Raw genomic sequence first — 26,465 nt, 5'->3', positions numbered from 1 at the left:
GTAATATTCACCAGGAGGGACAGATTGCGTTAAAGTGTATCGAGGAGTGTTCAACAATGTCCTCGCGCCGATGGCCAAATCAACATCGAAAGTGGTCCTTAGTTTCCGGAGAAGTTCAGAAACTGTGATATGGGGTGGAATGCGGTGACTTGTAACCCATGATGCAAGCCCTGCTTGAAATTCCACACATTTACGTGGACAAAGACTTGCCTGATTTTCTGCAGATGATGATACATCGTCCGAAGAACCTCTATTTTCGATGCCCGGGGGGCGCTCATAGGAGAGTCGTTTCATGGAACAAAATATTCTCCAGCAATGTCTTGCGTATGTGCTTCTACATTTTCTCCTTTCAAGGCAAGGTCACTTTTGTGAAAACTGTCCTTGGATTGAGCATGCTCATGTGGCGAGGATACTTCACTAGACGCATGGTTACTACTTTCATTAACGTACCATGAGACTTCTTGAACGGTACTCGTGGCAGCAGGACTGGCAGATACCAGTTCGTCATTAACTCTACGCCTCTTCTGACGGTCTGAAAGGTCAGCATAACTTTTCTTTTTTCTTGTGGACTTCATTATGAGCATAAAGAGCAAGCGGCTGCCCCTTCAGTGCACATTCACCACACTGCAAACACCCGCGCCTGGGTTGATTGCACTCTCTTCTAACCAGACGAAGCAAAAACAAAAATCAACATTAGTTTTTTCCGCCAAAAGTTCCCGCCAAAAGCAGAACAAAGAAAAAAATAATTAATTGTAGGCTGCTAGAATGGGCCATTTTAAACGCCTTCTAAAATCCGCCTTATAGCAAAATTTTCCATCCCGATTGAATCCTTCTCGATGTTGACTTCTTCAATCTAGATTTTTGACGGTCAAAGCGAAATATCCATAAATACGAATGGTTATCTCTTTTGTGCTAGCTGGGTGGTAGCGACCCGGATGTCGTCGACGTATGCTTAGCAGAAATCCAAGCCTTGGGTCACCTTGTCAATAAACTGCTGGAAAGTCTGGATGCATTATGCAGTCCAAAGGGCATTCTGGTGTACTTAAATAAACAGAAGGGTGTCGTGACTGCTGTCTTGGGAATTATTAGCCTCTTCCACCGGTATGTGGTGATAAGCTTTGATGAGATCAATTTTGGAGAACACAGTGGCTCTCTGCAGAGTTCTGACAAAGTCATGCAAATGGGGGACTGGATAGTGGTCCGGCTGTGTTACCTTGTAGAGAGAACGGTAGTCGCCACATGGGCGCCAATCGCCTGGACTAGACTTTGGGACTAAGTGGAACGGGGATGACCATGGGCTTGAGGATGGGTGCACAATACTGAGTTCAAGCATATGCTCAAATTCTCATCGGGCAATGTTCAGCCCTTCAGGCAGCGTGGATTGGCGTTCACTGGGGGTCCCGATGTCATGATATGTAACGTTGTACTTGACAGGGCTTGTGGTGTTCACGGGAGATGTGAGGCAGGGAGAATCTTTGAACAAGTTCATGAACATTTGATCCTTCCAGTCAAAGGAGCATTAGCGTCATCATCTTCGTGCAGGATGTGATGCCATGAATGCTCAAGTGCGTTGTAGCATCTCGTAGCCGGGAGTTCCGCATGTCCACGAGAAGTCTGAAGTGGCGAAGAAAATCTGCTCTGATGATCACATGCTTCACGTTTGCCACAACGAACATCCAACAAAAAGTTCGGTGCAGCCAAAGTTCATCGTTAGAGATCGCTGCCCATACAAAACTTCTCAATGCACATGCACTCGACTACCTTCGCCATGTCTCCGTAGACTTTCGCGCTGTTAAGCCATTCCACAAAGTTAAGTTTTAAGTTGTATCCAAACTGAACGTACGACTCGTCTTTCAACTTAGTGGCTGTTTTAGAGTGCTGCCGATACTGCTCCATGCTAAGTCTCCCCATCGCGTCTGCTACGTGACACAGCAATATGGTCAACAGGCGCTGTTACCACGACGCTTTACGTTGCCTTTGCTTTCTGCAGTTCTAGCTCTAAGTGCTTTCATTCGAGCTCGTGCAATTGTTTCTTTCTCATCAGCACACCTCTCTTCTTTGTTTTGCCTTGCACTCTTTGATAATTTCCCAACATTCAATGAGCTCGCTATCATCTCCTTCCAAGGCAGGTAAAGCCTTGATGATTTGTGGCTTGCGCATGGCGTTCCCCGCTTCCGCCCCAAATTCCTCACATAGCAATAACAATTCAGGCTTGTGCAGGGAATTGAGATCCGTGACCAGCTCAGACACTGAATCCTTTTCCCTTTCTGTTCTTTATCGCCTCTAAGTGAGTCCAATAACGCAAAAGGCTAATTATTGATAAAGACAACCTGCCAGCTTCAAGGTGTAATGCTGATGGCAAAAGCTTGGCAAATCTGAAAGGCGAAAAGTCCGATACTCGCGTAGCTGCTGTCACAGGCTTCGTTGCGAGGTCCACGGGCCACGTTGGTTCAGTTGGCACAAGTTGCAAGGTCCACTGCCATCCCGTAGCTGCTTTTCAGCTGTTATGAGAGGTGCCAGGCTCTCATGGATAGCATGACACAAGGGCCAAAGGTATGGGTACGAAAAGGAACTGAACGCCAGAGGCGCCGGCCTTTTATATCCACCGGAGGAGGAGGTTGCAGCTCTGCATGTCCGGGTGCGTGCAGTGTGTCCGAGAGGGGTGCCAGCAAAGGAGCAGAGCACTGCACAGGGGCTGCGCATTCCGACATGCCCGCAGCTCGGAGGCGAAGCATGCCCGGGAAAGCCTTTACGGCTGAGGGCCGCAGCACATTCATAACAAGCCATTCCTCGAATAGTTCAGAAGTCATCCAAGCCTACTTATTACTGCCATAACAGACCTGAATCTGTTCGTTCTTAAAACATGCCGGCCGAGAGCTTGAGTTGACGGCTTCCGTCCATGTTTGTGCACAGCAACAATCACCCTGGTTTGCAGTGCTTCCCATCAGGACATGGATCCCCTTTAAGTGTGTGTCTGCATTTGAAAGAAAAGCGTAGTTCCGTCGCTGTTGTAGATGTCTTTTTTCATGTAGTGCTCCAACACACTGGGAAGCTTTGTTAGCAGCCATTATTGCTTCGCCTGCACATATGACAATGCGTCTTACGCCCCCCCCCCCCCATGTATTTATAAATGGTGCTGTGGTAGTCTTTAAACCACTCGATACAGATTCCTCCAGGTTTGAAATTCTGCTATCCAGGAAAAAACGCACACCTCTTTGCCTTTGTGGCAACTATTGGCCAACTGATCAGCAGATTCGGCACACAGGCTGTGAGGAACGACTTGTACAGCACAGCTTGAGTTGCCGCGGATGCCAGCTTGACTTTCATATGCCCCTCCCATATTATCTTGTGCGTGCATCTGTGCGAGATGCGGAGATAATTGCAAATATGTTATTCATAGCGGACTAAGCAAGAATGCGAAGCAAGCAAAAAATTAACGAATTGACTTATAGATAACCACTTTATTGGTGGCATGCATTACACCAACATAACATCGGCGCAGCTGCTCGTGTAGATGACTGATTTGGTGGCAAGACTGTTGTCCTGCTCACCTTTTTCTGGCTTTTACACTACCACCACATACGTATTTTTCACTTCACACATGTCATTCCACATCAAGAGAGTCCAAACTCAAATTAAGCATGTTGCCAGATCGTCTTCTCCGTGGCAGTGTTGGCACGCAACCCAAGTAAGATTTTTACTTGATAGTGGGTGTTGAAGCAAGGGCTTCAATGGATGTGGGTAAATATGACACAGGATGAGTGCGCATCCCATATCATACTTCACTCTCATCCCCATTGGCCACTTTTGTGCAGCGCTTTCAAGCCATGGGAGTTCACCCTTGAGCGAGAAACAACCTGTGGATTAATGGACATTCTATTTGTGTAAAAAGGCGTGCAACTACATCTAGAAATGTCGACAGAACAGGAAAGAGGGCTAGTGTTAAGTAGCGCTCTTTCTTGTCCTTTTTCTCGCCTTCTTCTGCGCCTGTTTGCACAAAAAAACATATGAACTATAACCCAGCCCAGCAGCAAACAATTTAATAGACACTTTGCTATCATAGCATGAACTCTCAGGTCAGGATTTCTGTATTTGGCGGTTGATGCTAACACTCAACTTCTACCTATAAATGGACTCATTGGCACAATATACAACTTTTTTGTGTTGTGTGGTTTTGTGATCACACATTTTTTCCTCTTAATGAGCTTGGAAATGGGGTGAAATAGTTCCACTATAGGACTTCTACCTATAAATGGACTCATTGGCACAGTGTACGAACTTTTTCTGTTGTGTTTTTGTGATCACACATTTTTTTCCTCTTAATGAGCTTGGGAATGGGGTGAAATAGTTCCAATATAGGATGGGATACCCCATTACCCTATTTCAAGCTCATCAGTACTGGATGGCCACTCTGCTAGTGCGCTTGAGTGTGTGTAAGATTGGTAATTTATTACTTTCGGTACGTATTTTGGTTCTTTTATTTCAAAATACTGTAGGCTGGTGCTTGGCCCAAGCAGGAGTGAAATCATACATTCTTATACAATGAAAAGAATGAACACATATAATTATAACAGCACACAGATTCAAACCACCCCCCCCCCCAAAAAAAAAAGAAAGATACATAACAACATACATAAAAGACAATTTTAGTAAGGAATGGGACAGATGTCTGTTGCATGCAGTACTATTGCCTCAAACACAGACTCTGACCAGTTGTTTGCACTGATGACAGGCAATGAACCGGCAAGCAAACTAACATCTTCTCAAAACCAAGAGCTCTTGTAACCTTTCACATGACTCGACACCATGCACACGCGCACAGTCTTCCGACTATTTTCATGCTGCTCTTTGTCACGAATTTAGGCACTCTAGAAACGGACAGGGGACAAGATTCCAACACGTAAAAAAGAAACGTTTATGACACATAAATGAACAAGCCAGAAAAGGGACAGATACAACAAAGAACTCTATAAACACCCGCTAGATAAAGAACAACAAAGCCACACCCAAGCTGTAGCGTCGCAGTTCCCATTAAGGCCAAAGAGCAAACAGTCCAACCACCCTAGCCTCTCTGGCTGTGTCGCTGCACGAAGGGAACATTCTTACTTTCTGTCACCGGCTCGTGTTGCCTCAAGGTCCAAACTTTGTCTCATCTCGTCCATGGTCGATGCTTCTGACGATCGTGTAGACGTCACCTGTGTCCTAGTAGCGGAGCCTAACAGGTTAAGCCTAGTCACGGGTTCGGCCGCTGCTTCCATTATTTGCCTTAGTAAAGTGACAATGAGGCCCCCCGGAGACTGTCTTGCGTGACGTTAGCCTGTCTACGAAGAGGGATTGCCGCTGAGGTCAATGGCATGCCTCTGAATGCTGGCATCACGGCCTCGGGAACCGAACACCCGCTGCTCCCGTCGCCAGTTCGGTGCCGGTGAGACGACCTTCTCTGACTGGAGCCCCGCAGACAATGCCAGCTCATCGCTGCTTTTCTCCCGATACGGCTCGGGTCAAGCACCTTGAGCGCTCGTGGCGTTTGAAACGCTGCGTGCTCTTCATCATCGTCGTTCTTCTTCCTCTGCATGCCGCTTACTCATGACACTTTCTCACTCTTTGTCGGACCCTTTGTTGCGGCCTCTACAGAGTATGCATCTGTGTGCTCGGAAGGTGGCCTGCTTGAACTGCGCAAAACTTGAACGTGCTCTTAGTCTTTAAGAGCACGCATCACATTGTGCATTGAGAATAGCCAGTTCTTTACAAGAAGCAGATACAGCCAAGCCCACTTGTAACAAACATCACGATCATGCAGGGTGCATTCGTTACAGCTGAGCATTCATAATAAGTGGACATGCAGGAATAAGCTAGCAATACAGTAAACCACACAAACAGTCAAACCTTGTTATAACGTAGTCGAAGGGGGGTCGAAATTACGTCGGTAAAACTATTTTTTGACGAAGGTGCAAATGACATCCCAGAAAGATGTACTCACCACCGAGCAAACCACGCAGCCCATCACGTGACTGAATGACGGTGATATGATCTTTACGGGTCCTTTATGGGATCTTTAAGGGCAGCAAAACAAACGAAATAAAAGAAAGAGCATTCAAAATTTTGTTCCACTAAAAACAGCATGTTGCTTGATTAACACTTTGTAGCAAAGTTATCCACGATTGTCACCCGATGAGTCTTATTCAAGGGGAAGATCGCCATCATTGTGTGCACCCAAGATGTAGCACAATAAAACAACTGTGTCCAGTGCTTGCGTAGACGTCGGTAGGCCAGACTCATGAATGTCTGGCTCGTCACTGTTTGCCGCGGCACATTTGTTGGTGTCATCATTAGTGTGGTCACAGTGTGCTCAATTTCTTCCTTGGTTAGCTGTTGCGTTGTTGGTGATGTTTACCAAAAAAGCCATCCATGCAGCTTGGAGCATCTCGATCGACATGTATAAGTCCATTTCGTATGTATAAGACAACTGCGGCTTAATCTGTGACGTCTTGACCTGGCTCGACGGTTGCAGCGGGGCTGGTGACGGGTGATGGCCTTGCAAGCACCCTCCGTCGTGATACTGGGTGTGATACTTTTTCCAAATTCCCTGACTTTTCCAGGTTTTCCCTGACCCTTCTAAGCGTATTCTCTGACTCTTATCATGCAGCTGAGGAGAGCATTCAGAAACCACCACGCTAGTGATGAAAGTTGTAGGCGGTAATAGAGCTGGCTGCTCTGTTGGGCTTCGACGCAGGCATTGCTGTTACCGACAGAAAAAGAGGAAGAGTGCAAGCTATGGGTTTTTGCACACGTCATGAATCAAACAAACCCCTGCTATTATTAACCACCAATAACCTGCTATGAACAAACAAGGTAGTAAAATTGTAACCTACCATTTGTGTTTATGAAACATGTCCCTTCATTCATGAAGAGCTTGCCAGTGACCTTATTTTATGGGCTGATATCGGTAGCCACAAGCCTGCTTAGCAAGATTTCGGAGTACTAAAAACGAGCCCTTGAGTGGTAAAAACTGGGAGACTAGGCACTTGCATAATTCTACAAATCACACTGTTTCATTAGCCTTCCTTGGCTGCAGAAATGTTTACAATAAGTGCACTAATGGCAGTTCCTGCAAACACAGAACACTCACTTCTGGCGTTAGTTACTTTTTGAGAGACTCAAATTCTTCTTGCAGCAAGGAGGCCTCAACCTGTGCATCCTTGATGACCTTTTGCCTTTTAAGTTCGAGCTCCTTTACAAGAGCAGCAGCTCTCTTCCTGTCGACGTCTGACGGATCCAACTGTTCCTGCTTATTTCTCTTGAAATCCTCCTTCCATCGGATGTTAGCACCATGAACCATGTCGACCATCTTGTATGTTATGTCAAGCTTTGCGACACCACCTTTAGCGGACACTTCATAGTAGACTAATCTGTGCGCTATAAGGGACTCTTCCTTCGTGTTCTCCACAAGACACTCCTTGTTCACAGAAAAGCCATGTTCCACAGAAGAATTGCCATGCGAAAGGCAAAGAATAATATTTACAAACAGCAGTAGTTCTTTATGAGCACTTGGGCGGAGTTCAAGCCATAGTGTTTCCAACCGCTGCTCCTTTCTGTCAAAGTCACGCATGCGTTCTAGCGGAGAGCTGGTTGAGCACACATGGACATAATAACGTCCTGCCCTCTCTGCTTGTAGGCCAGTGAGCCACTCGTGCTCTATAAGCACTTCTAGTGCAATGGTTAGCCGCTTTGGCCAGCTTTCACTGACTGACAAGGCACAAACTTCTGGGTCCAAGCAACTGGCCCCCCTCGTCTACCTGAACTTTAATAGTGACCCCTCCATTATCTTTTGCGAGCAGGCCTTCATGAAGAAATACATTCTTTCTTAAAGCTCACCATAGCAATCTGAGAAGGTTTGGCGAGCTTCCAAAGCTCAGTTTTGGCAGCGAAACCAATGTCGAAGGCAGCTGTAGCAATCATGTTATTACAATTGTCAAGGTCAATCTTTAGTAACTTGGGAGGCCTGCCAAAACCAATGTCAAAGGCAGCTATAGCAATAATGTTCTCAGAGTTAAGGTCAATCTTGAGTAACTTAGAAGGCATGTCAGCAGCGCTTAGCGTTTCTTTTGTGACAATTCGTCCCAGCAGTGAGCGCAGTAGGCCATCCAGTGCAGACGCTAGAAAAGGAACCATTGGTTTATTTGACTGGAACTCCGCCAGAAAAGGTTCCAATTCTTCAGCAATGGAAAGCATAAAAGCCAGTTTGACTGGCAGCATATGGTTAGCCACAGTATTCTCAACATTGTTATAACTGCAGCATGTTGGTCTTTTTTTTCTCTTCGAGCAGTCAATATATGTGACCAAGGTCGGGAGCACTTGAAGCGCCCTCGGCATTCTCGAGCCACCTCACTGAGCAGAACTTTAGTGGAAAGACAGTGCTTCCTGTGCGGCTGACGAAATCGGGTCGACGTGCAGGCACGTTCTGAGCTAGGTTGTATATGTTGTGAAGGAATACCACAATGTCCCATTGTGTCACATCGTGTCCTGTTTTAAATCCACCGCTCACAATATGCAATCTACAGCTCCCTATGTCCAAAATATTTTGATGTACATCAGATGCGGCAAGTTCCTCCTTCAGGGATCTCAAGAACTTCAAATTAACGTTCGGGCCGTCCATTGATATTTGTAAGATTGGAAGCATCTTGAGGTTACCAGTGAGCCCACTGAAATGAAGTGCTGTTTGAAAAGCCAACATGGGAGCTGGCCTGCTCTTATCAAGTGCAGCTTCTTGTTACGCTGCTCTCTCTCTGTTAGGGCCTCCGGGATGACAGACCTCTCTACAGCAGTTCTGGGAGCATTAAGTTGCTGCAGAAATCGTCATCAAAATCTATCCTTTGAACTCACAGTTCATGTCCTGGGGTGGTATTCTTAGTGTATATTATAAAGTTGCACCCCTTGTGCCCTGTAATTGCCAGCAGGCCTTGCACATGGTAATGATAGCTGTGGGACATCTTCAGCTGCTAAATTGCGAAGATAGTGGACGTACGCAATGCAGTCGAGTTAGCGTTCCAGGCTTTGCAGGCTTAGTGTGCTGGCCTTGCGAAGTTATGCCCAGGTATCACTTTTAGTGAGAGCACGTGTTTTAGGATGGCAGCTCACAGTGCAAGCGACGTCACAAACAACTCAAGGTAGCGAAATGTTGTGATATTAATGAGCATCTATGGGGGGATGTCACGCTAGACATTACGGATGAAGGCCTCTGAAAAATTGGCTATAAATCGCACCACCGGTTGGGGTACGCCAGCCAGCGCAATGTGATACACAAGGCTTCACAGCTAGATGCTGTTACAGTCTTGCTAGGTCTACAAGACTGCTATGTCTATGTTATCATCTTTAGGGCGTTAACGTTTTTGTGTCGCTTGTTGGCCCTTTCGCTTGTTTTTTTCTTCATGATACAGGCCTTCTCAATGTGGCCGTGCTTTTGGTAGAAATTGCACGTATTGGCTTGGTACTTGCACGACTGGGGGCTGTGCTGCCCATCACAGTGCCAGCAGTGTTGTCGCGTAGATCTGTCTGCACTTGCCTGGTCGCGACGGACTTGGTGAGTCGCCGGGTGAACCGGCTTAATCTTTTTTCGGATGAACCGGCTCAATGTTTTTTTCGGATGTCTCGTTGCTGTTAGCCAGCGCTGTCTGCTTGAACAGCGATGTCGTAGGCCTTTGTGAACGTCGGGTCATTCTCAGCAAACAGCCTCTGTTGCAGAAGATTATCCCGTAGTCCCCACACAAATCGGTCATGCAACATAATGTCCAACGAAAGCATTGTTGTGTTGGCAGGTGATGCTGTTGACGCCGTCTGCTGTCCAGTAGCTGCTGGTGTAATAGCCATTGCGCGTAACGTCCCAAAGTTACAGTCAGCCGCCAGAGTCTTTAGCACCACGGCATTACCGCCTCTCCTTCCAACTGGTCACGTCGTTTGAAGAGAGCTTGGCGGAAGACCTCGAATGGCCTCGGGTTATAGTGTTTCTGAAGTGCCGCAACAATGTCGTCGTAGGCCACTTCAGCTGGGCTGCTTGGCTGCACCAAGGCACAGATTGTGTCATACGACTGCTCACCACACAGCATCAGCAGGTGTGCCCTCTTCTTGTTGGGGTCTGTGGTACCGTTAGCCTTGAAGTAAAACTGGAGGCATGCAAACCACGATGTTCACGATGCGCCATTAAACTCCGGTAGTCGGCCCGGTGCATGCGTTGCCTCTGCTAAGCGCAGGTCCAGGTCAACGTGAGCTTAAAATCCTCTTACTCGTCGCCACTGTTATGTCCATGGTAGCCGTAATAAAAGGCATTCGGAACATGCAACAAAGTTTATTTCAGGTCCGAAGTCATCTCCAGTTGCTCTATTTCTCCCGCCTGTTCCGAACGTCTTTTATTATGGCTACTGCGGACATAACAGTTCTGACCGCTGACAATTTTCTCAGGCACTCTCAACACAGAGCAGTTTCACGACATTGTAGCAGTTTCACGACTATGAAGTAGTTGCCTTTCAGAAGCCGTCACTCCACATTCGTCAGCATGAGGTCGTCAGTCTCCGTCCATGTTAACACCGACAGGTGGCGATGATCACTGATGAACTAACGCAGACGAGCGACAACGGTCCAGGAGCAGAAAGGCAACTTTATTGCCGAGAACGACTTGTCCTTATACAAAGAACGCTATGATGTCACAGGGCCGTGTGCAATCTCGAATCGCACGTTATCACAAGACGTCACACCAAAGCTTGCGCTACGACAACTGATAATACCTTTTTGCATGCCGAGAGCTGCATGTAGTACACAGCGCAGCAATTGCAATACAAGGAACCACAGTTCATGAGGCCAGCAGATCGAACTCGCGAGAGCGCTGCTTTCGGCTATGGTTTCGCTTGGCTTGGCTTTATTCCAGAAACTTTAATGTATTTGTCGACGTCTAGAATCTAGACACCGACACAACATGCCTAGCACTAGCGTGACAGCAGGCCTATAGCCTACAGGTCAAGAGTATAGTCCAGCAGCAAGCATAAATGTTACTGAATTGTACTTAAACATTTATTTAATTCAATAGAAGTGTTTTGAAAAACACTCAACATTATTTTTAATGTAAACTATAATTAAATTCTCAGTTTTACAAGTATGGGTACGAGAGTACTCCCTTCAGCCGCTGAGGGAGATAGTCAATCTACCTTGCCCAAAAGCTCCGTTAAGCTCCCTTAGTAGAAGGGCGATCGTGTGACACCACGTGCATCTCCCTCAAGATAAAGACCACGGAGTTAAAAGGAATTTGCGGGTGCCCATGTGATGGGTATTACATGTTGCAGCTTGTTTTTAAAAGTTTTTATGGGCAACTTTTCAGGTCTAAAGCATGGTTGATGGAAGCTCTGTTAGAACTATTAGACACCATTGTAGAGGGCTCAGCAATAACTTGGCTGCCTAAATTTTTAACGTGTATCTAATTTTAAGTACTCGGGTGTTTTAGCATTTATGCCCAAAGCTACAGCATGTTCCATTGTTAATGAAAAAAAAATTCTCAACCTCAACATAATATATATAAAAATCTGTACACAAAAACAATGATGATCCTAGCTATCACAATTTAGTACCACTTGCAATACACTCCTGAGATCACATGTGATAGTTCCATACATGATAAATGTTGATAAAATCACAAATGCAGTCCTGAATTAACTGCAGATGCACATAATACAACAGATAAAGAGGAACCTTTGTATGCCACGGAGTTTCAGTATAAAACAGTAAAGTTTCGTGAACTTTCTTCATTCACCGTAGCATGTACATTAACATCTCATATAGGCTGAAAGTGTGCAAAGGTTCATTTAATAATTCAGAATGAGTATCATAATACCTTAGTGTATTTGTGTATGTTTGATCACACTTTAATGCTCAGAATTGGTGGTCGCAAGTTCACCAGAATGCAACACATGCGCATGATGTTGCTCATATTAGGAATGAGGTCATTAGGTACTCGAAGATTAATAACATTGCACAGTTTTATACCTTGGATAGCTCTTTCAACATAAATGTGTACATAGGAGCTCATCATATAAAACTGGTTTCTTTTGAGAAAGAGGGCAGGACAACACTGGTGCTTTTATGTCCAAGGAAAACCTTTTTTCAGCTACCACAACATCCCCTGGCTCCATTCTGTTAAGGAAGCCTGAATCGAGTTTTGTGCGTGTCAGAAGCTCTACCTCTAAAGTCTCTGACACAAAAGTCATTGCACCCTTCTCCAAATTTCCAATAAAAAAAAAACTGGAGTTCGTACAGTAACTCGTAAAGGCAGTGATGTCTCCTTGGCACTGTCAATATAAAATGTCCGACACAAGTCTTCTACTGATGGCGCTGCGTCAGTGACAGACTGAGGTGACCGATAATGTGACACCTCAGGTCCTCTTTCATCTTTTCCCGTCGGGCTGCGGGCGGCGCTGCGGAGAAAACAAATCCTATGCTTATATTGAGGCACATTCTAAGTGGTTTTACTTTGCAAAAAAGGCGTGAACTTTATTAAGAGAACAGCAGATTGAAATTGTGTCACACGGGACTGTTTAGGCACTTCCAGTTCCTGATGACAAGACAATGAAGTCCTATTGCACATGCTGTTCTTGGCTTCTAGATGTTTTACAGCGAAGCTGTTAAGGGCTCACTCTTCGATGGTCGCATCCGCCAATAGAAAAAAACTCTCATTGGCCGTATGCCGTATGTGCGAGTGAAAGCGCGCGAGGGACGCGCACTTTCACGGGGAGCGAACACACGGCAGAGAGCAAACACCACTTCCCAATGGAAGGGGAGTGGTGGGCAAGGAGGGCATCGAGGCACCCTAGACTGCGTGTACATGCGCGCTCTCCCACTGCGGTGCATGTGCGCATCTCTGCCGGCCTCTGCCGCCGACTCTCTCTGGGCTCTCGCCCGCCTCTCCCCTAACAGTGTCGACGATGGCGTTTAGCCGTTCCGTCACGTAGCCAGCATTTTGACAGTGGTTGTGTGCGGTCGCACAAACAATGCGCACATCTGTTGTCGACGGCGGCAGTGGCATCTTGCCAGCATTCACACCAAATGCGCGTGGCATTGGTGACGTGTTTATGAAGAATGTGCTAACCTTTGCCGTACCACGGCCGCTGAATAAAAAAAAAAGGTGCGGCCTGCCGCGTGCATCGAAAACGATGTGATCCGCCGTGGCACCACACGCCTGGGTCTGTTGTCTGGCATCGGCATAGCAAAGGCGTCAGGAACGCGCTTCGAACGCCGTCGCGCGTGCAAGCCGAAGCGTTCCATCCCCCTCAGCTAGCGCCGTTCGGCCCAGCCAAGCGGCCGACAATGCAACTACGGCCGTCACGCTCGCTCCCATAGCAGCGCGCCCGACGCGGCAGGCCGCACCTTTTTTTTATCTAGCGACCGTGGCCGTACACCATATGGCGGTGTACTGTAGCGACCATAAGACCATGGTCCCTGTGGTCACTAAATAAATGAAAACCACCGGATCATATATATTTCTCATTCTTTAATAGTTCAAATAACCAATTACACCATCACATCTTAATATTCATAATTGGAAATACATAATTCTCACCATAGTACAGCTTTGCTGGTCTTCTATCTCCACCCCAGTGGAAGCGCTGACAGTTTTTTCTACATGCTTTAATCCAAGTGGCCCTTTTTGCACAGTATAATTGTGGCATAAAGTTAGCCAGGCGCTTTAGAATGTTAGGTCGACAGTAAAAAGAATGAAAAAGTTTGCATGGAAATATGCATTGAAATGCGAAAACATTTTGGTCACTTCGGTGAAATGTTTTAAATTGATGTTTTCGACATGCACTAAAGTTTTGTCTGCTGATTCAGTGTGTGTGTTCATGTTCGTTGGCCGCGACACATTGTGGTGAGAGTGACATACAACCAATGAGTAGCAAACAAGCTAACAATGAGCTTTTACCTTTGTCGTTGTATTGCATCGGCCAGGAACATAAGGTGCGGCATGAGTATCCATGTCTTCTCAACGTCCGCTGTGCCGCTGCCAGACTTGTTGTGGACCTTTCGCAGCTGAAGAAACTTCTGCCGAAGGCAATTCCACCTATGCTACAATTTGGCCACTGCATTGTACATAGTAAAAAAAAAGTTACATATCGTAGAACACGTTCATCTACAGAAACATCACTACTGCCATATTACGCGGCTTTCATTTTTATATCCCAACATTACGTTTATGATATACTTGCTCGCTGAGTCTACTACAAGCAACTACCTAGCACGGAAATAAACACGTAGCAACTCTACAACTACAGGTATCACTGAACCAGTAAACACGTAGGCGAAAAATTATCGCGATATAATACTCAAGTTGTAGCGCCAACAGAGAACTGCCCAACTAGAAGTAAATTCAACTACTAAACGTGTAACAGTCCAACTAACAGTATAAATACATTAGAGCCGCATAAATAGCAGTAGAAAATACAATAAAGAGATATTGCATCAAAAACTGCACCACCAGCAGTACTAGTAGTGAAGCCACCAAACTAGTCTGGCGTAAAATAAGTTCTCGGGGACATCTTTATGAGTACATGTAAACCATTTACTCTAATTGAATTATATTTTGCATAAGCAAATAGATGGCCCCTTATGCACCTTATTATGCTTTAGAATTTAAATGGAAACCTTCAGCAATGCAATTAGCCATGCCACATGGTGTCAAGTTGCATGTAGGTATGCCAAAATGCTGCAGCTGAATTTGGAACATCAGCATGCTGCCGTAGAAGTGAGCCCTGAATATTTTTCACGGATTGCTGGCTCTGAGTTTGACGGCAGGGGAACAACGGAAGCGCCATTGAAGGCAAGGTGCTGGACGGTACGCTGGCGCAGTGGCCAGGCTGCGAGAACCAGTCGCGCACCGCCGTGAACATTTTCAAAGGTCGCTCGGCGCCCAACTTGCAATTCACTCGAGGAAAGGAGCCTTTGCTGATGCACGTGTCGCCGCGTATAGAAAGGAAATGAATAACACTTACCACTTCATTCCAATTTATTCGCTATATCAAGCCAGGCGTAGTTCTTGAGCTGTTTGTCGCAATACATTTTGAGATGCTGGTCGTAAAGCAGTGGCTTTTGGTGCACCATCAGCAACTCATCACTGCAGAGTCAAGAAGCTTCTGCACTGCACATCAGTTCAGAAAGCATACACAGAAGCAGGCACACGCGTGCACACACAAAATCACCGGCAACTATGCAGCAGTGTCGAATGCCGTGGCCGGCTCGCCATAGAATAGGGCTCGCCGGTTTTCTAATCAAGGATTTTCAGGAGGCCGGAAGCCCCGTGACCGAAAGATGCAAACCGAAACTGCTTTGTGCATTGACGGTGGCGTAACAGTCGTATCTGTGCCTGACGTAAAAGTAGCTGATACTCCAACCTTTACACCCAAGCTGGTTGCGAATGCTGCGTACTTTCCGCTCAATGCAACAGTACATAGTGTGAACAAACTACTTGCGCTTTATGCGTTTACGCTTATGATCTGTACGAACACTCCGTACATAGTGCACGTAGTCTCAACGTAGCTTTACGATCAAGTTCGGAGCTTGTGTACAAGCACATATCAATATTGCAAAACGCTGCTGGTAGCGCGTGCACTTATCCCCCCTTGTGAGGTATTATAAGAAGGCACTGACCTGTTTTAATAACTGCGCTTCTACTCTGACCGTTCCTCCTTCCACTTCTGCTTCATATTATTACCCCAGCATTTCTTAAGCTGCTTGGGGTCTCTAGGTGTGACTCCATGATTTGAGCTGTATTGCTTGCAGAGCTCTTCCATCTGTTATCTTATTGAGTGATGGGACATATTTTTTTTGGCATTCCAGGGTGTGCTTGCATCTCTCCACGAGGTCTACTAAAATAGTCTTCTCATCCTCGCTAAAGCACGGCGCTGGTCTCCGAGCACTTGCAGTCGACTCCGTATTCGGCATCTGCGAAAACGAAAAACGCAGACACACACACACACACACACACAAAAATGTGGTTGATCCCTCTTATATAGGAATCGGTATAGAACACGAAAGTGAAACGTGTCTTCACAGAAGTAGTGTAATGTTTATTGCACATTGATATATAATGTCTATTGGTGTTTTGTGGCTAAAGCGCCCTTAGGCGTTGATGCACCCACGCTGACGCCTGGTGGCACGTCTCCTCCATCACGACTACCAACGTCGATGACCATGAGCAACCGTCGTGCATATGGAAGCTGCACTACGCTGCACACGCTAGCACAACGCGAAAGACGAAGCACGTAACTGACACACTAATACAACGCGCAAGACAAAGCACGTAACTGAATCGTCACCGAGTCAAATCAGCGCGTACAGCGCGTCGTAATTGCAGCCTCCGCGATCAACTTCAGAAACATTTTCAGAGCTAATTGCGGAGGCCACGCTCCGCTGTGCTGAGTACGGTGAACGCCACCTAGGTGGCGTTGGTAGTGCTTCTTGATGCCAGCGTCCCTTCGAATGCTGGCATCGAGGCGTCGTAGTGCTGAGACCACCGAAGCGTTCACTGTCGGTGCGCGTTAGTGTCATAATGCAGTACTTCTCTTTTCTGCTCGTAGGCGGCGGCACCGCCCCGAGCAAGAGCGCGGGTACACGGAGGAGTGTTAGATATATAAGGCGCGTCTGTGTAGCTCTCTGAAAATGCGTTTGTGGCGCAATGGGTTAAACGCTCGGCGATCTATCGTCGCGGACCGAGAGGTCGTGGGTTCGATTTCCAAATTTTGCATGTTTGTGGAACTTTTTCTTCTGGTTTCTTTCTTTGTATTATGTTCGTGTACATTGTAAGAACGTCATTCCGTATTTCCGTATGACGTATTTCCGTGACGGAAATACGTCAGTGAAGTCTTGGTGGACCCCGGCATAAAACACTTTCGTGTTAAAAAAAAACAAAGAAAAAAAAGCACAGCGGGCACGTTGTAGCGAAACAGGTATAGCAACACGGACACGACTCACTGAACGGATAGATTGCTGTGGATTGCCATGGATTGCTGCGGCTAGTCTTGTTTTGGGTAGTGCTGGAATTATTACGTGTATGATGGAGCTAGCAACCATTTATAAACTTGTAAGAAATGATAACTTCAAACAATTTGCCATTATTGATGCAGTAAAATAGATTTTAGAAGCAAAATATGGCATTACTCTCAATTCCAGGCGCACTGCACTGCCGTCCACCGGTGACTTGAAGAAGGAAGGCAAGATCAGGCTTCATGAAATGCGATTCCCGACTTGAGCATATTCAAGTCGAGCACTGCCTTGAGCTGTGCTTGCGCAAGTCAAGTTGTGTTTATGAATTCGAGGGTAAATTTAGTTAGTTAAGCTAATTGTGCCATATAATTACCTCACGATATTCAACTCGCTCAAACAAATGGAAGAAGTAGCGGGTTGTGCTGTGCCTTAAACACAAAAATTGTGAATGACCTTTCCAGAATTTATTTGATACCACTATATTTAAGTACTTTGAGAACTTGTTGAAAATCTGTTTAATTTTTATTTTTCCAATAAAATGATCATGCCGAGGCAGTGAAAATTCACACAGAAGTGAGCGATGACGAAAATCTACATATTTTTGTGCAGCAACAAAATATTGCAGACGACTGCGCTGCTAGGCATGCCTTCTGCAAAGGAGAAATTATGTTGATGGAATGGCCAAGGTGGCCTGGGCCCGAGTCAACAATCGCTTACCTGGGTCGCGCCCGTGGTCTAACATATAGGGCACTTTTTCTCACTTGGAACAATAATGCTATACTAAATACAAATGAATGAGCACCACAGTTAGCTACGTTGCAGAGCTTTGTTCGTAGAAAAAAAGTGATTTTACTGACACATGCACATATGTCCCGACCACTAACCTCGAGTAATCCCAAGACTCACTTGAGCAATTCCATTTTTTGGTCATGGCGTTCAGCCTTTTCTTTTCTCATCTCTTCTCTGTACTTCTTTTCTTCATGTCGCTGCCTTCTCTCTTCTTCACGAGCAGCTTTTTGTTGTTCCTTTAATTTTTGAACATGCTCCATTTCTTCGGAGAACAGTTTTACTTCTTGTGCTCTTGCGGTTGAGACTTGTGCAGTCTTGGCATTCAACCGTTTTTCTACAGAATCTGCAGAGCCTTGTGGCGCACTTGGCTGCGAGTCATCCAAAACACTAGCAGGTTCATCAGCAGTGTTGTCGGAGCTGCCTTGAGAGAACAGCGACGCTGTTGAGGGCGGGGGGGGGGGGGGGGGGCGGCTATCTCTCACCTTTTTTGAAACAACCCCATGGCTGTCTCATAGATCTGCTGGCTCAGGCTGTCATCAAGCCAGCATATTTTTTGCACTTAGTCCTCAAAAGGCACTGGTGCTGGCGAGTTGCCCGACTTTCTGTTGTGTGCCACTGCTGTCTTTTTCCTCTTCATTATCATCTTATCACGTGTGCAGCACTTGTATGCATTTCTAATCACTCCAAGGGTTTCCTTCAGCTTGAAAGCTATTTGTGACCACATTTTCTTTTTATTATGAAATTTTTTCATTGCCCCCACTTGTCCAAAGTAGTGTTTGTAATAATCTAAAAGTAATTTTCTTCCACCCACAACCACGGCCTGCAGACATCAAGAACACAAATCAGTATAACATTTCCTAGCATAGTATAGCTCCTAGTTCCGTAGTATATTACAGTTCCCAGTGCATAGCACTTCCAAGACAGCAGCGCAAGATTAATCAAAGCGACAACTTACTACGGTTACAACTTTTCGAACCTTGAGATTGTCCTGAAAAAAATAATAGGTATGAAGCATGATTACAAATGAAATTCCGAAGCAGTAGATATACGCAAACATGTGCATGTGGTAAAATGCTTTTCAGGCATCTTTCCTTGGCATCAATATAAGCATAGAGATTGGGGGTTTTTACATGCTAAAACCACGACCTGATTATGACGCACGCCGTAGTGGGGGACTCCGAAATAATTTGGACCACCTTGGGACTCTTTAATGTGCACCTAATTTTAAGTGACGGGTGTTTTCGTATTTTGCCCCCATCGAAATGCGTCCGCTGTGGCCGTGATTCAACCTCGTTCTTAGCAGCCCACCACCATAGCCACTAAGCAACCATGGCGGGTCGATATAAGCGTGCTCAGAAATGTAAACTGCATAATTTAATGCCACTTGAAGTCTTCAAAAGTATTCTGTACTCCACTTCATTAACCGGCATTTATTTTACATATTGTATGTGGTTATTGTGCTTGTTGCTGCAAGAGCATATGCTTACCTTGACTGGGTGTTTGTCCAACCTGAGAGGACGAATTCGTCGAGCAAGCACCAGAGGAGTCTGAAATGCAATAATTTTCTAAATCAGTTGGTGTGAGGTCCAATTATCATATCAGTTTTGCAACAGCATTATCACGAGTCAATGAAACACTTCCTATACACAGCTCATAGCTGCGTCAAAGCTGACAGCTTGCGGTACATACTGTGATACAGCTCTCAGCTGTAACTGTAGTTTCTGCTGTAGTGTAGTAACTGTAGCTCTCTGCAGTAACTATAGCCTCCATTATCCCTACTTGTTAGATAAAGTATACTCTGTCCCGCAAAATACAGGCAGTAGAGCAGAAGAAGCCACTGCTAAGTGACTGCATCGAACTATTGGCTCAATGCGTGATGGCACACCAATAGAAACAGTCGCCTTGATGTCATACTTTCCACACATATTTGAACTCTAATTCGTGAATGACGAATGTTGAATAAAAAAAACTACCTTGTAGCCGATACACGCGACGTCTACAGAGAAAACTAAAAACCCTTAGCTGGATAAACAGTTGCAGCTGCAACGCTGCGTTCGCAACCGCTTTGTGTTCACTTCTGTTCAGCGCAAAGAGACTAAAATTAACACCTACCTTGCATTTCTAGCACTCTCGAAATCATTGAATTCACCAAGGCACTCACTGCTGCTCTGGCATTCATCTGCATGATCCGTGTTCGAAGTAATGCGTACAAGCACGCCAACACATGCGATGTTCATGCGAAGTACCCGAAAAGCAAACCCATACAATGCTGGGACGATCCACGTGAATGGATGAATGCTATAAGCATCTCCTTTGAAACGGGGGTGGTGGGTTGCGCCACCAAGCTCTTATTATTATTCCGCATCTAGCCTAGCACCCTCTCACTTGATTTCTCTTTACTAAGTACCGTATTCACAAACGAAACTTACCCTTAACTTAGGACTTAAGTAGCCGGTCGATGCTTAACACGTTTCATAGACAAATCTTGTACTTAAGGTAAACTTCAATCGACACTTGAGCGCCGGAAAGTAAAGTACAGTTATTGGGAACCTTAAGTGCGACTTTTGCTACTCTCGCCTAGCAATTAAGATGGCTGACTGCTAAGGCATCCTCGCCGACTTTTGACCTATTTGACAACTAATTTGCAATTTCATTGTTGTGATTAATTATTGATTCGAACCCAGGCCATGCCTACGACCTGGGGGTTGTTCTTTAATAACATGATTACTGTGACCTTCATTGTGTCTCGCAATTTTTGCACCCTTTTGACAACTAATTTGCAATTTCATTGTTACTAATAATTATTGATTCGAAACAACACCATGCCTACGACCTGGGGTTGTTTACTACATGTTACATCTCAGTGTACACATGCGTGCACGTGATGTTCCCTTTTCGAAAGGCAGTAACTGTTACCAAAAAATGGCAAACCATTTTATGCCAAGTAGAATGACTGCCACACTTTTTTTACTTGTAGTAGAAAAGTGAAAGCCAGTTAACTTTTCTTCCTCAATGATGACAATAATCTTCATGGCTCTGTGTACCAGGCCTGTATTGATGCTAATCAGTACAATAAAAATTATTTTGCACTTGTTATACACGTCTTCTGTGTGATCCATACACATGTACATACTGCATGTGACACTACTACATTGACTATTCTTGTATTTGCAGTATAAATTTCTGAACAGACGCCTGGATACATGCGGGTTCCTTTGTTCAGTCATGCTAGGCTAGGTAAATATATCCAAAACTTCGATACGAAATAGGGGCTTTAAATTTAGCCCACGCTACACAACATATGCTTAGCCCACACTCCAACATGTAAACCTGTTGCATAATGGACAGCATTTGAATAATCAAGGACCCCAGATTTTTTCAACTAAATATTTATTCAAGAAAAAAAAGAAAAGTCACTAGAAAAATTTTTAAATATACAGCACACCCTACAACAGATAAAGAACAAAGGTAAACACGACAATTGAATGGCACAAAAGAATATATAATAAATGAAAAGGAACAATTTATATGAATAAAAAGACAATGCAACAAATAAGAGAAATGTTATAATTTAGATATTAAGGAAACACTAGACGACACAACAATTAAAGGCACAAAAGAGCAATATATAATAAATGAAAAATAAGAATTTATATGAATGAAAAGGTCCGATAAAATAAATAAAATGAATGTTATAATTTAAATATTTACAAATCATCAGGAGCAGGGTGCTGCTGCTGATGCTGCGGTACAACATCTGCCACCTGCTTTATAACAGTGACAGCCTCCCGATAGATCACCGTGACCTCTTTGTGGCGCCTTTCTCTGTTTTCTTCGGCCTGCTTGAGGTAGTTTAAGAAACCCTCTATAAGCACCCGGTTTGGGTCCTGTCGGGGTCGCCTTGCTGAAGGGCCCTGTGGTGGTTGCTGGGCTGGACTGGGCTATGGTGATGGACTGCCTGGGTGCAGCTCCACCCCTACTTGTGGTTGCCTGGGGACTTTCGACAGCTGGTGGCTTGAGGCAGCTGACTGGGCACTGATGGCAAAATATTGTGGCCTAAGTTCATTTGTTTTACAAGATTAAGGGCATTCTGCACTGAACGACGAGCAAGCAGTAGTAATTACTTATAACTTAGACTTATTTATTACTACTATTTATTTATTATTATTACTTATTACAACGTTACCGCACCTCACGTCGTTTAAACAACCCTCTAAGCTTCCAACGCATTTCTGGTAGAACCGTTGCATTTAATTCATCGGCTTTGCCGCAGGCTATCATTCACTGGAATGGTCTTCCTGAGCACATCGTGAAGATCTGTGATCCAACTAGATTTAGGGCCGAAGTAACGGCAATTTTTCTAAGTAATAATGCGTTATTAACTATTGTATAATGTTGTGTTTACTTTCCAGTGATGGGTACTGACAGTCAATAAACATTGTTTTGCATGCTCATGTTACTTATGCTCCTGACATTACCCCTATCTATGTAATCTCCCCCCCCTCACATAATGCTCCGATGCTGGAGCCTGTGAGGCAACGTGAATAAATAAATACCCACATCACTTAATTATAATAAGGAACAGGCACTATTTAGGCATGGAAGGTGATTATTGATGGTAGGCACACAATGTATTTCCAGAAGAAATAAAATAGAAAACAATTGTAACTTGCCTCAATATTCATTGACGTCCTCTCCCCGCAGGGGCGTCTGCGTGAGCAGGCGTTTGGTGAGTTGCGACACCACGTACCCGAGCACATGGGGGTTGGACCCTCCCGCGTGTAGCCGTGCGCGGCTTAGCCGTGTCTGGGGAAAGGGGGATCCTGGGGGTTGAGCCGATGCCAGGTGTTCGGACCTTTAAGGCCCCCCGGCTGAGGCAACACACCTCTTTGGCCTCTGCTTCACATAGACGGCACCCCCGGACTGACCCACCCGGGGGAAATCGGTGGTCGCCTTTTCCTGTCCCCCTCTCCGATCTTTTTCTTCTCTATTTTTCTGTCCTCACTGTCCTGTCACCTCTTCTCTTCTGTTACTTCCACATTTTTCATAGGCGGCTTGGGTTAACCTTGTGTAGGTGCCTTCTCTTGGGTTTTTATATGAGGTTATAGCAGCAATGTACGGCTGGCGCCTGCAGCCTTACACGTGAAGTGCTGTAGCGTCCCCTTGTTGGACTCCGTGGTGGGTGGCTGCCATTGCTGCCGAACAACACAAAATTGTTATGGGAACGCCCGCTTTTCCTCGACTTCTTGATCGTCTCCCTCAGAAGAGGGGACGCACCGATGAGTTTCTCAATTTGTTCACCCGGCCTAAAGACATCTTCCCCCGATATCAAGTAGTACATAGTGAGAGAACGGAAAGACTAGCAAGAACCATATCCCCATTTGTAGTTGCGAAAACCTTGACGAACACGCTAGGCCCTGGCTATAAAGTCACCAAAATGCCTGAGCTACGTGATAAGGAACAACACAACAGACTCGGCAAGCTTGTGACTTTTGGTGATGTCCCAGTTACTGTTTCACCGCATCGCTCCATGAACACAGTACGCGGGGTAGTATCCGAAGCAGACCTCATCGACCTATCTGAAACCGAGTTGTTGGAAGGTTGGAAGGAACAACACGTCATGAATGCACATTCATGACGTGAAAGCACATCGTTATGAGACGGGACAACAAAGAAATTCCCACGAAACACCCGATACTTACCTTTGAATTAAGCGTCTTGCCACAAAGCGTCGAAACAGGCTACACAAAAATAGCAGTAAGACCATATATCCCAAATCCTAGACAATGCTACCAATGCCAAAGATTCGGCCATAGCTCGCAGAGCTGCCGCGGTCGACTCACCTGTGCTAAGTGTGGAATACAAGGTCATGCCTCAGACAATTGTGAGGCCACACCTCACTGCGTTAATTGCGATGGTGACCATCCAGCATACTCCCGGTCCTGTCCAAGCTGGAAAAAAGAAAAAGAAATTCTAACACTGAAAGTCCGCGAAAACATATCGTTCAGGGAAGCACGCAAAAGGTGCTCACCATTCCACACTACCACTTATGCTGATGCGGCGCGTCAAGGGGCAGCGTCGCAGCGGCTACTGCCACCTGCCCAGCCCGCGCGCAGCGAGCCGTCGCTTGTGGCTCCTGCCCCCAGGGTGGAAGTAGCGAAGTCTACTCCACCCAACCAGCGAACAGGCCCAGTTACCCTAGGGTTGCCGGCACCACAACAGTCCTCGGTGGCAGCCTGCGCTTCGCGTAGCGAACCTGCAGGCCCGCCAGCAGCTCCCACGGTGGGTGCAGTCAAGGCTGCCTCACCCTCACCGGCCCCTGCTGGTGCTGGCAACAGCCGGCGCAGCTCAGGCCCAAAGGCAGCCCCATCGACCTCCGGGCTGGTGGGCACAAATGTCTCGTCCTTCGCGGCGAGACTCTCTCGCGAAACTTCTCGCTCGCAAGAGCGCGTGTCCGGTGCCTCTCAAGAGGCAATGGACACTACACCCATCCCGACGGCGCACCAAGCGCCTAAGGAGCAGCGAGGTTCCCTCGACCGCTTCAGAAAAGACAAATCCCGCGTTACAGGGCCTGGAAAGGGCTCTGTAATCTAATGCAACACTTCCTTTTTGTTTTTAGTACACACAGCACCCATTTACTTTCAGTATGGCCACACAAATTATACAATGGAACATCAGAGGCCTTCTTAGGAACCTCGATGATGTGCAAGAACTTCTCCACAAACACAATCCAAAAGTGCTGTGTGTACAGGAAACTCATTTAAAATCGACACATACAAACTTTCTTCGACAGTATGTTGCGTTTCGTAAAGATCGCGATGATGGTCTCGCATCATCAGGCGGTGTTGCCATCATGACTCACAAAAGCATAGCATGTCAACGTTTGCAGCTGCAAACACCCCTTGAAGCAGTGGCAGTTCGACTGGTTCTCCTTAACAAACTCATCACCATTTGCTCACTATACATACCCCCACATTACCGCTTACACAAACACGAATTTCAGTCCTTGATAGACGAATTGCCAGAGCCCTATCTTGTTCTTGGCGATCTCAATGCACACAACAGTCTGTGGGGCGACGCTCGCATCGATGTGCGAGGCCGTCTAATTCAAGATTTTCTTTTCTCATCCGGTGCTTGTCTGCTTAACAAAAAAGAACCTACATATTATTGTCTTGCAAACAAAACATTTTCCTCTATAGATCTCAGCATAGCTTCTCCATCCATATTCCCTGAACTTGAATGGGAAGTTATAAAAAACCCTTACGGGAGCGACCATTTCCCAATACTGCTGAGAGCACCAAGACAATACGAATCTCCACCACATGCTCCCCGGTGGAAGGTCAATGCAGCGGATTGGGATAAATTCCAAACACTTACCAGTAAGCTCTCGTGGGCAGACATTTCATCGCTCGGAATTGACGGTGCCATCGAGTATTTTACAAATTTCATAATTGATGCAGCTTCTAAGTGTATTCCCCAAACAAGTGGACTTTCTAGCAAACGCCGTGTTCCGTGGTGGAATGAACAATGCCGGAACGCACGTAGGCAGCAGAACAAAGCATGGAGGCAGCTTCGCGATTATCCTACTGCTGAAAACCTTGTCAGTTTCAAGAAAATCAAGTCCCAAGGTAGGAGAACACGTAGACAAGCCAGGAGAGACAGCTGGCAAACATTTTTATCAAGTATCAACTCGTACACGGATGAGGCCAAGGTTTGGAACAGGGTGAATAGAGTAAGAGGACGACAAACACATCCGCCTCCCCTGGTAGACAGACAGGGAGACAGCCTGGAGGACCAAGCGAACCATCTGGGTGCACATTTTGAACATGTTTCCAGTTCATCACACTATTCTTCAGCGTTTAAAAGATACAAATCAGCAATAGAAAAACAAAAACTGGACCGAAAGAGCACCGGAAACGAGCCATATAACCTACCTTTCTCCCTAGCAGAGCTGCATGCATCACTCACCTGTTGCAACCAATCTGCCCCAGGCCCTGACCGTATACTATATGACATGTTGAAAAACCTACCCTCTGAAACTAAGAAAACCCTTCTCTGTCTCTATAACTCTATATGGACCTCCGGCGAGATCCCCTCTGCCTGGAAAGAGGCCATAGTGATCCCTATCCTGAAGCAGGGCAAGGATCCATCGTCCGTATCCAGTTACCGGCCCATAGCTCTAACAAGCTGCCTCTGCAAAGCTTTCGAGAAAATGATAACCGTCGTCTGATACATTTCCTAGAATCAAACAAGCTGCTTGACCCATACCAGTGCGGTTTTCGCGAGGGTCGATCCACCATTGACCATTTGATACGTATTGAGGCACAGATACGTGAAGCTTTTGTTCACAAACAATTCTTTTTATCTGTATTCCTAGACATGGAAAAGGCCTACGACACCACATGGCGGTTTGGAATACTGAGAGATCTCTCCCACTTTGGTGTACGTGGTAATATGTTAAATGTCATTGAAAGTTATCTGGTGAATCGCACATTCCGTGTTCGAGTTGGCAATGCATTATCACGACCTTTTGTGCAGGAAACTGGAGTGCCACAGGGTGGGGTGCTGAGTTGCACTCTCTTCATTATAAAAATGAATTCCTTGCGTCTAGGCATCCCACGTAATATGTTTTATTCAACGTACGTCCATGATATACAGATTGG

The 26,465-nt window shown here is 45.8% G+C and overlaps 1 protein-coding gene across 1 annotated transcript in view; it reads right to left on the bottom strand.

The window, feature by feature from the left end:
• Positions 1 to 9,908: 9,908 nt before the first annotated feature.
• LOC125944344 (tigger transposable element-derived protein 4-like) overlaps positions 9,909 to 26,465 on the bottom strand; it is a 30,117-nt gene continuing 13,560 nt past the window's right edge. The window contains exon 2 of the mRNA XM_049664739.1: positions 9,909 to 10,160. Coding sequence (XP_049520696.1) covers positions 9,909 to 10,160 — 252 coding nt within the window. The remainder of the gene's footprint in view (positions 10,161 to 26,465) is intronic.

Source organism: Dermacentor silvarum, chromosome 3 (genome assembly GCF_013339745.2).
Source record: "Dermacentor silvarum isolate Dsil-2018 chromosome 3, BIME_Dsil_1.4, whole genome shotgun sequence".
NCBI classification, from domain to species: Eukaryota; Metazoa; Arthropoda; class Arachnida; order Ixodida; family Ixodidae; genus Dermacentor; species Dermacentor silvarum.
This window is presented reverse-complemented; position numbering and strand designations above follow the sequence as displayed.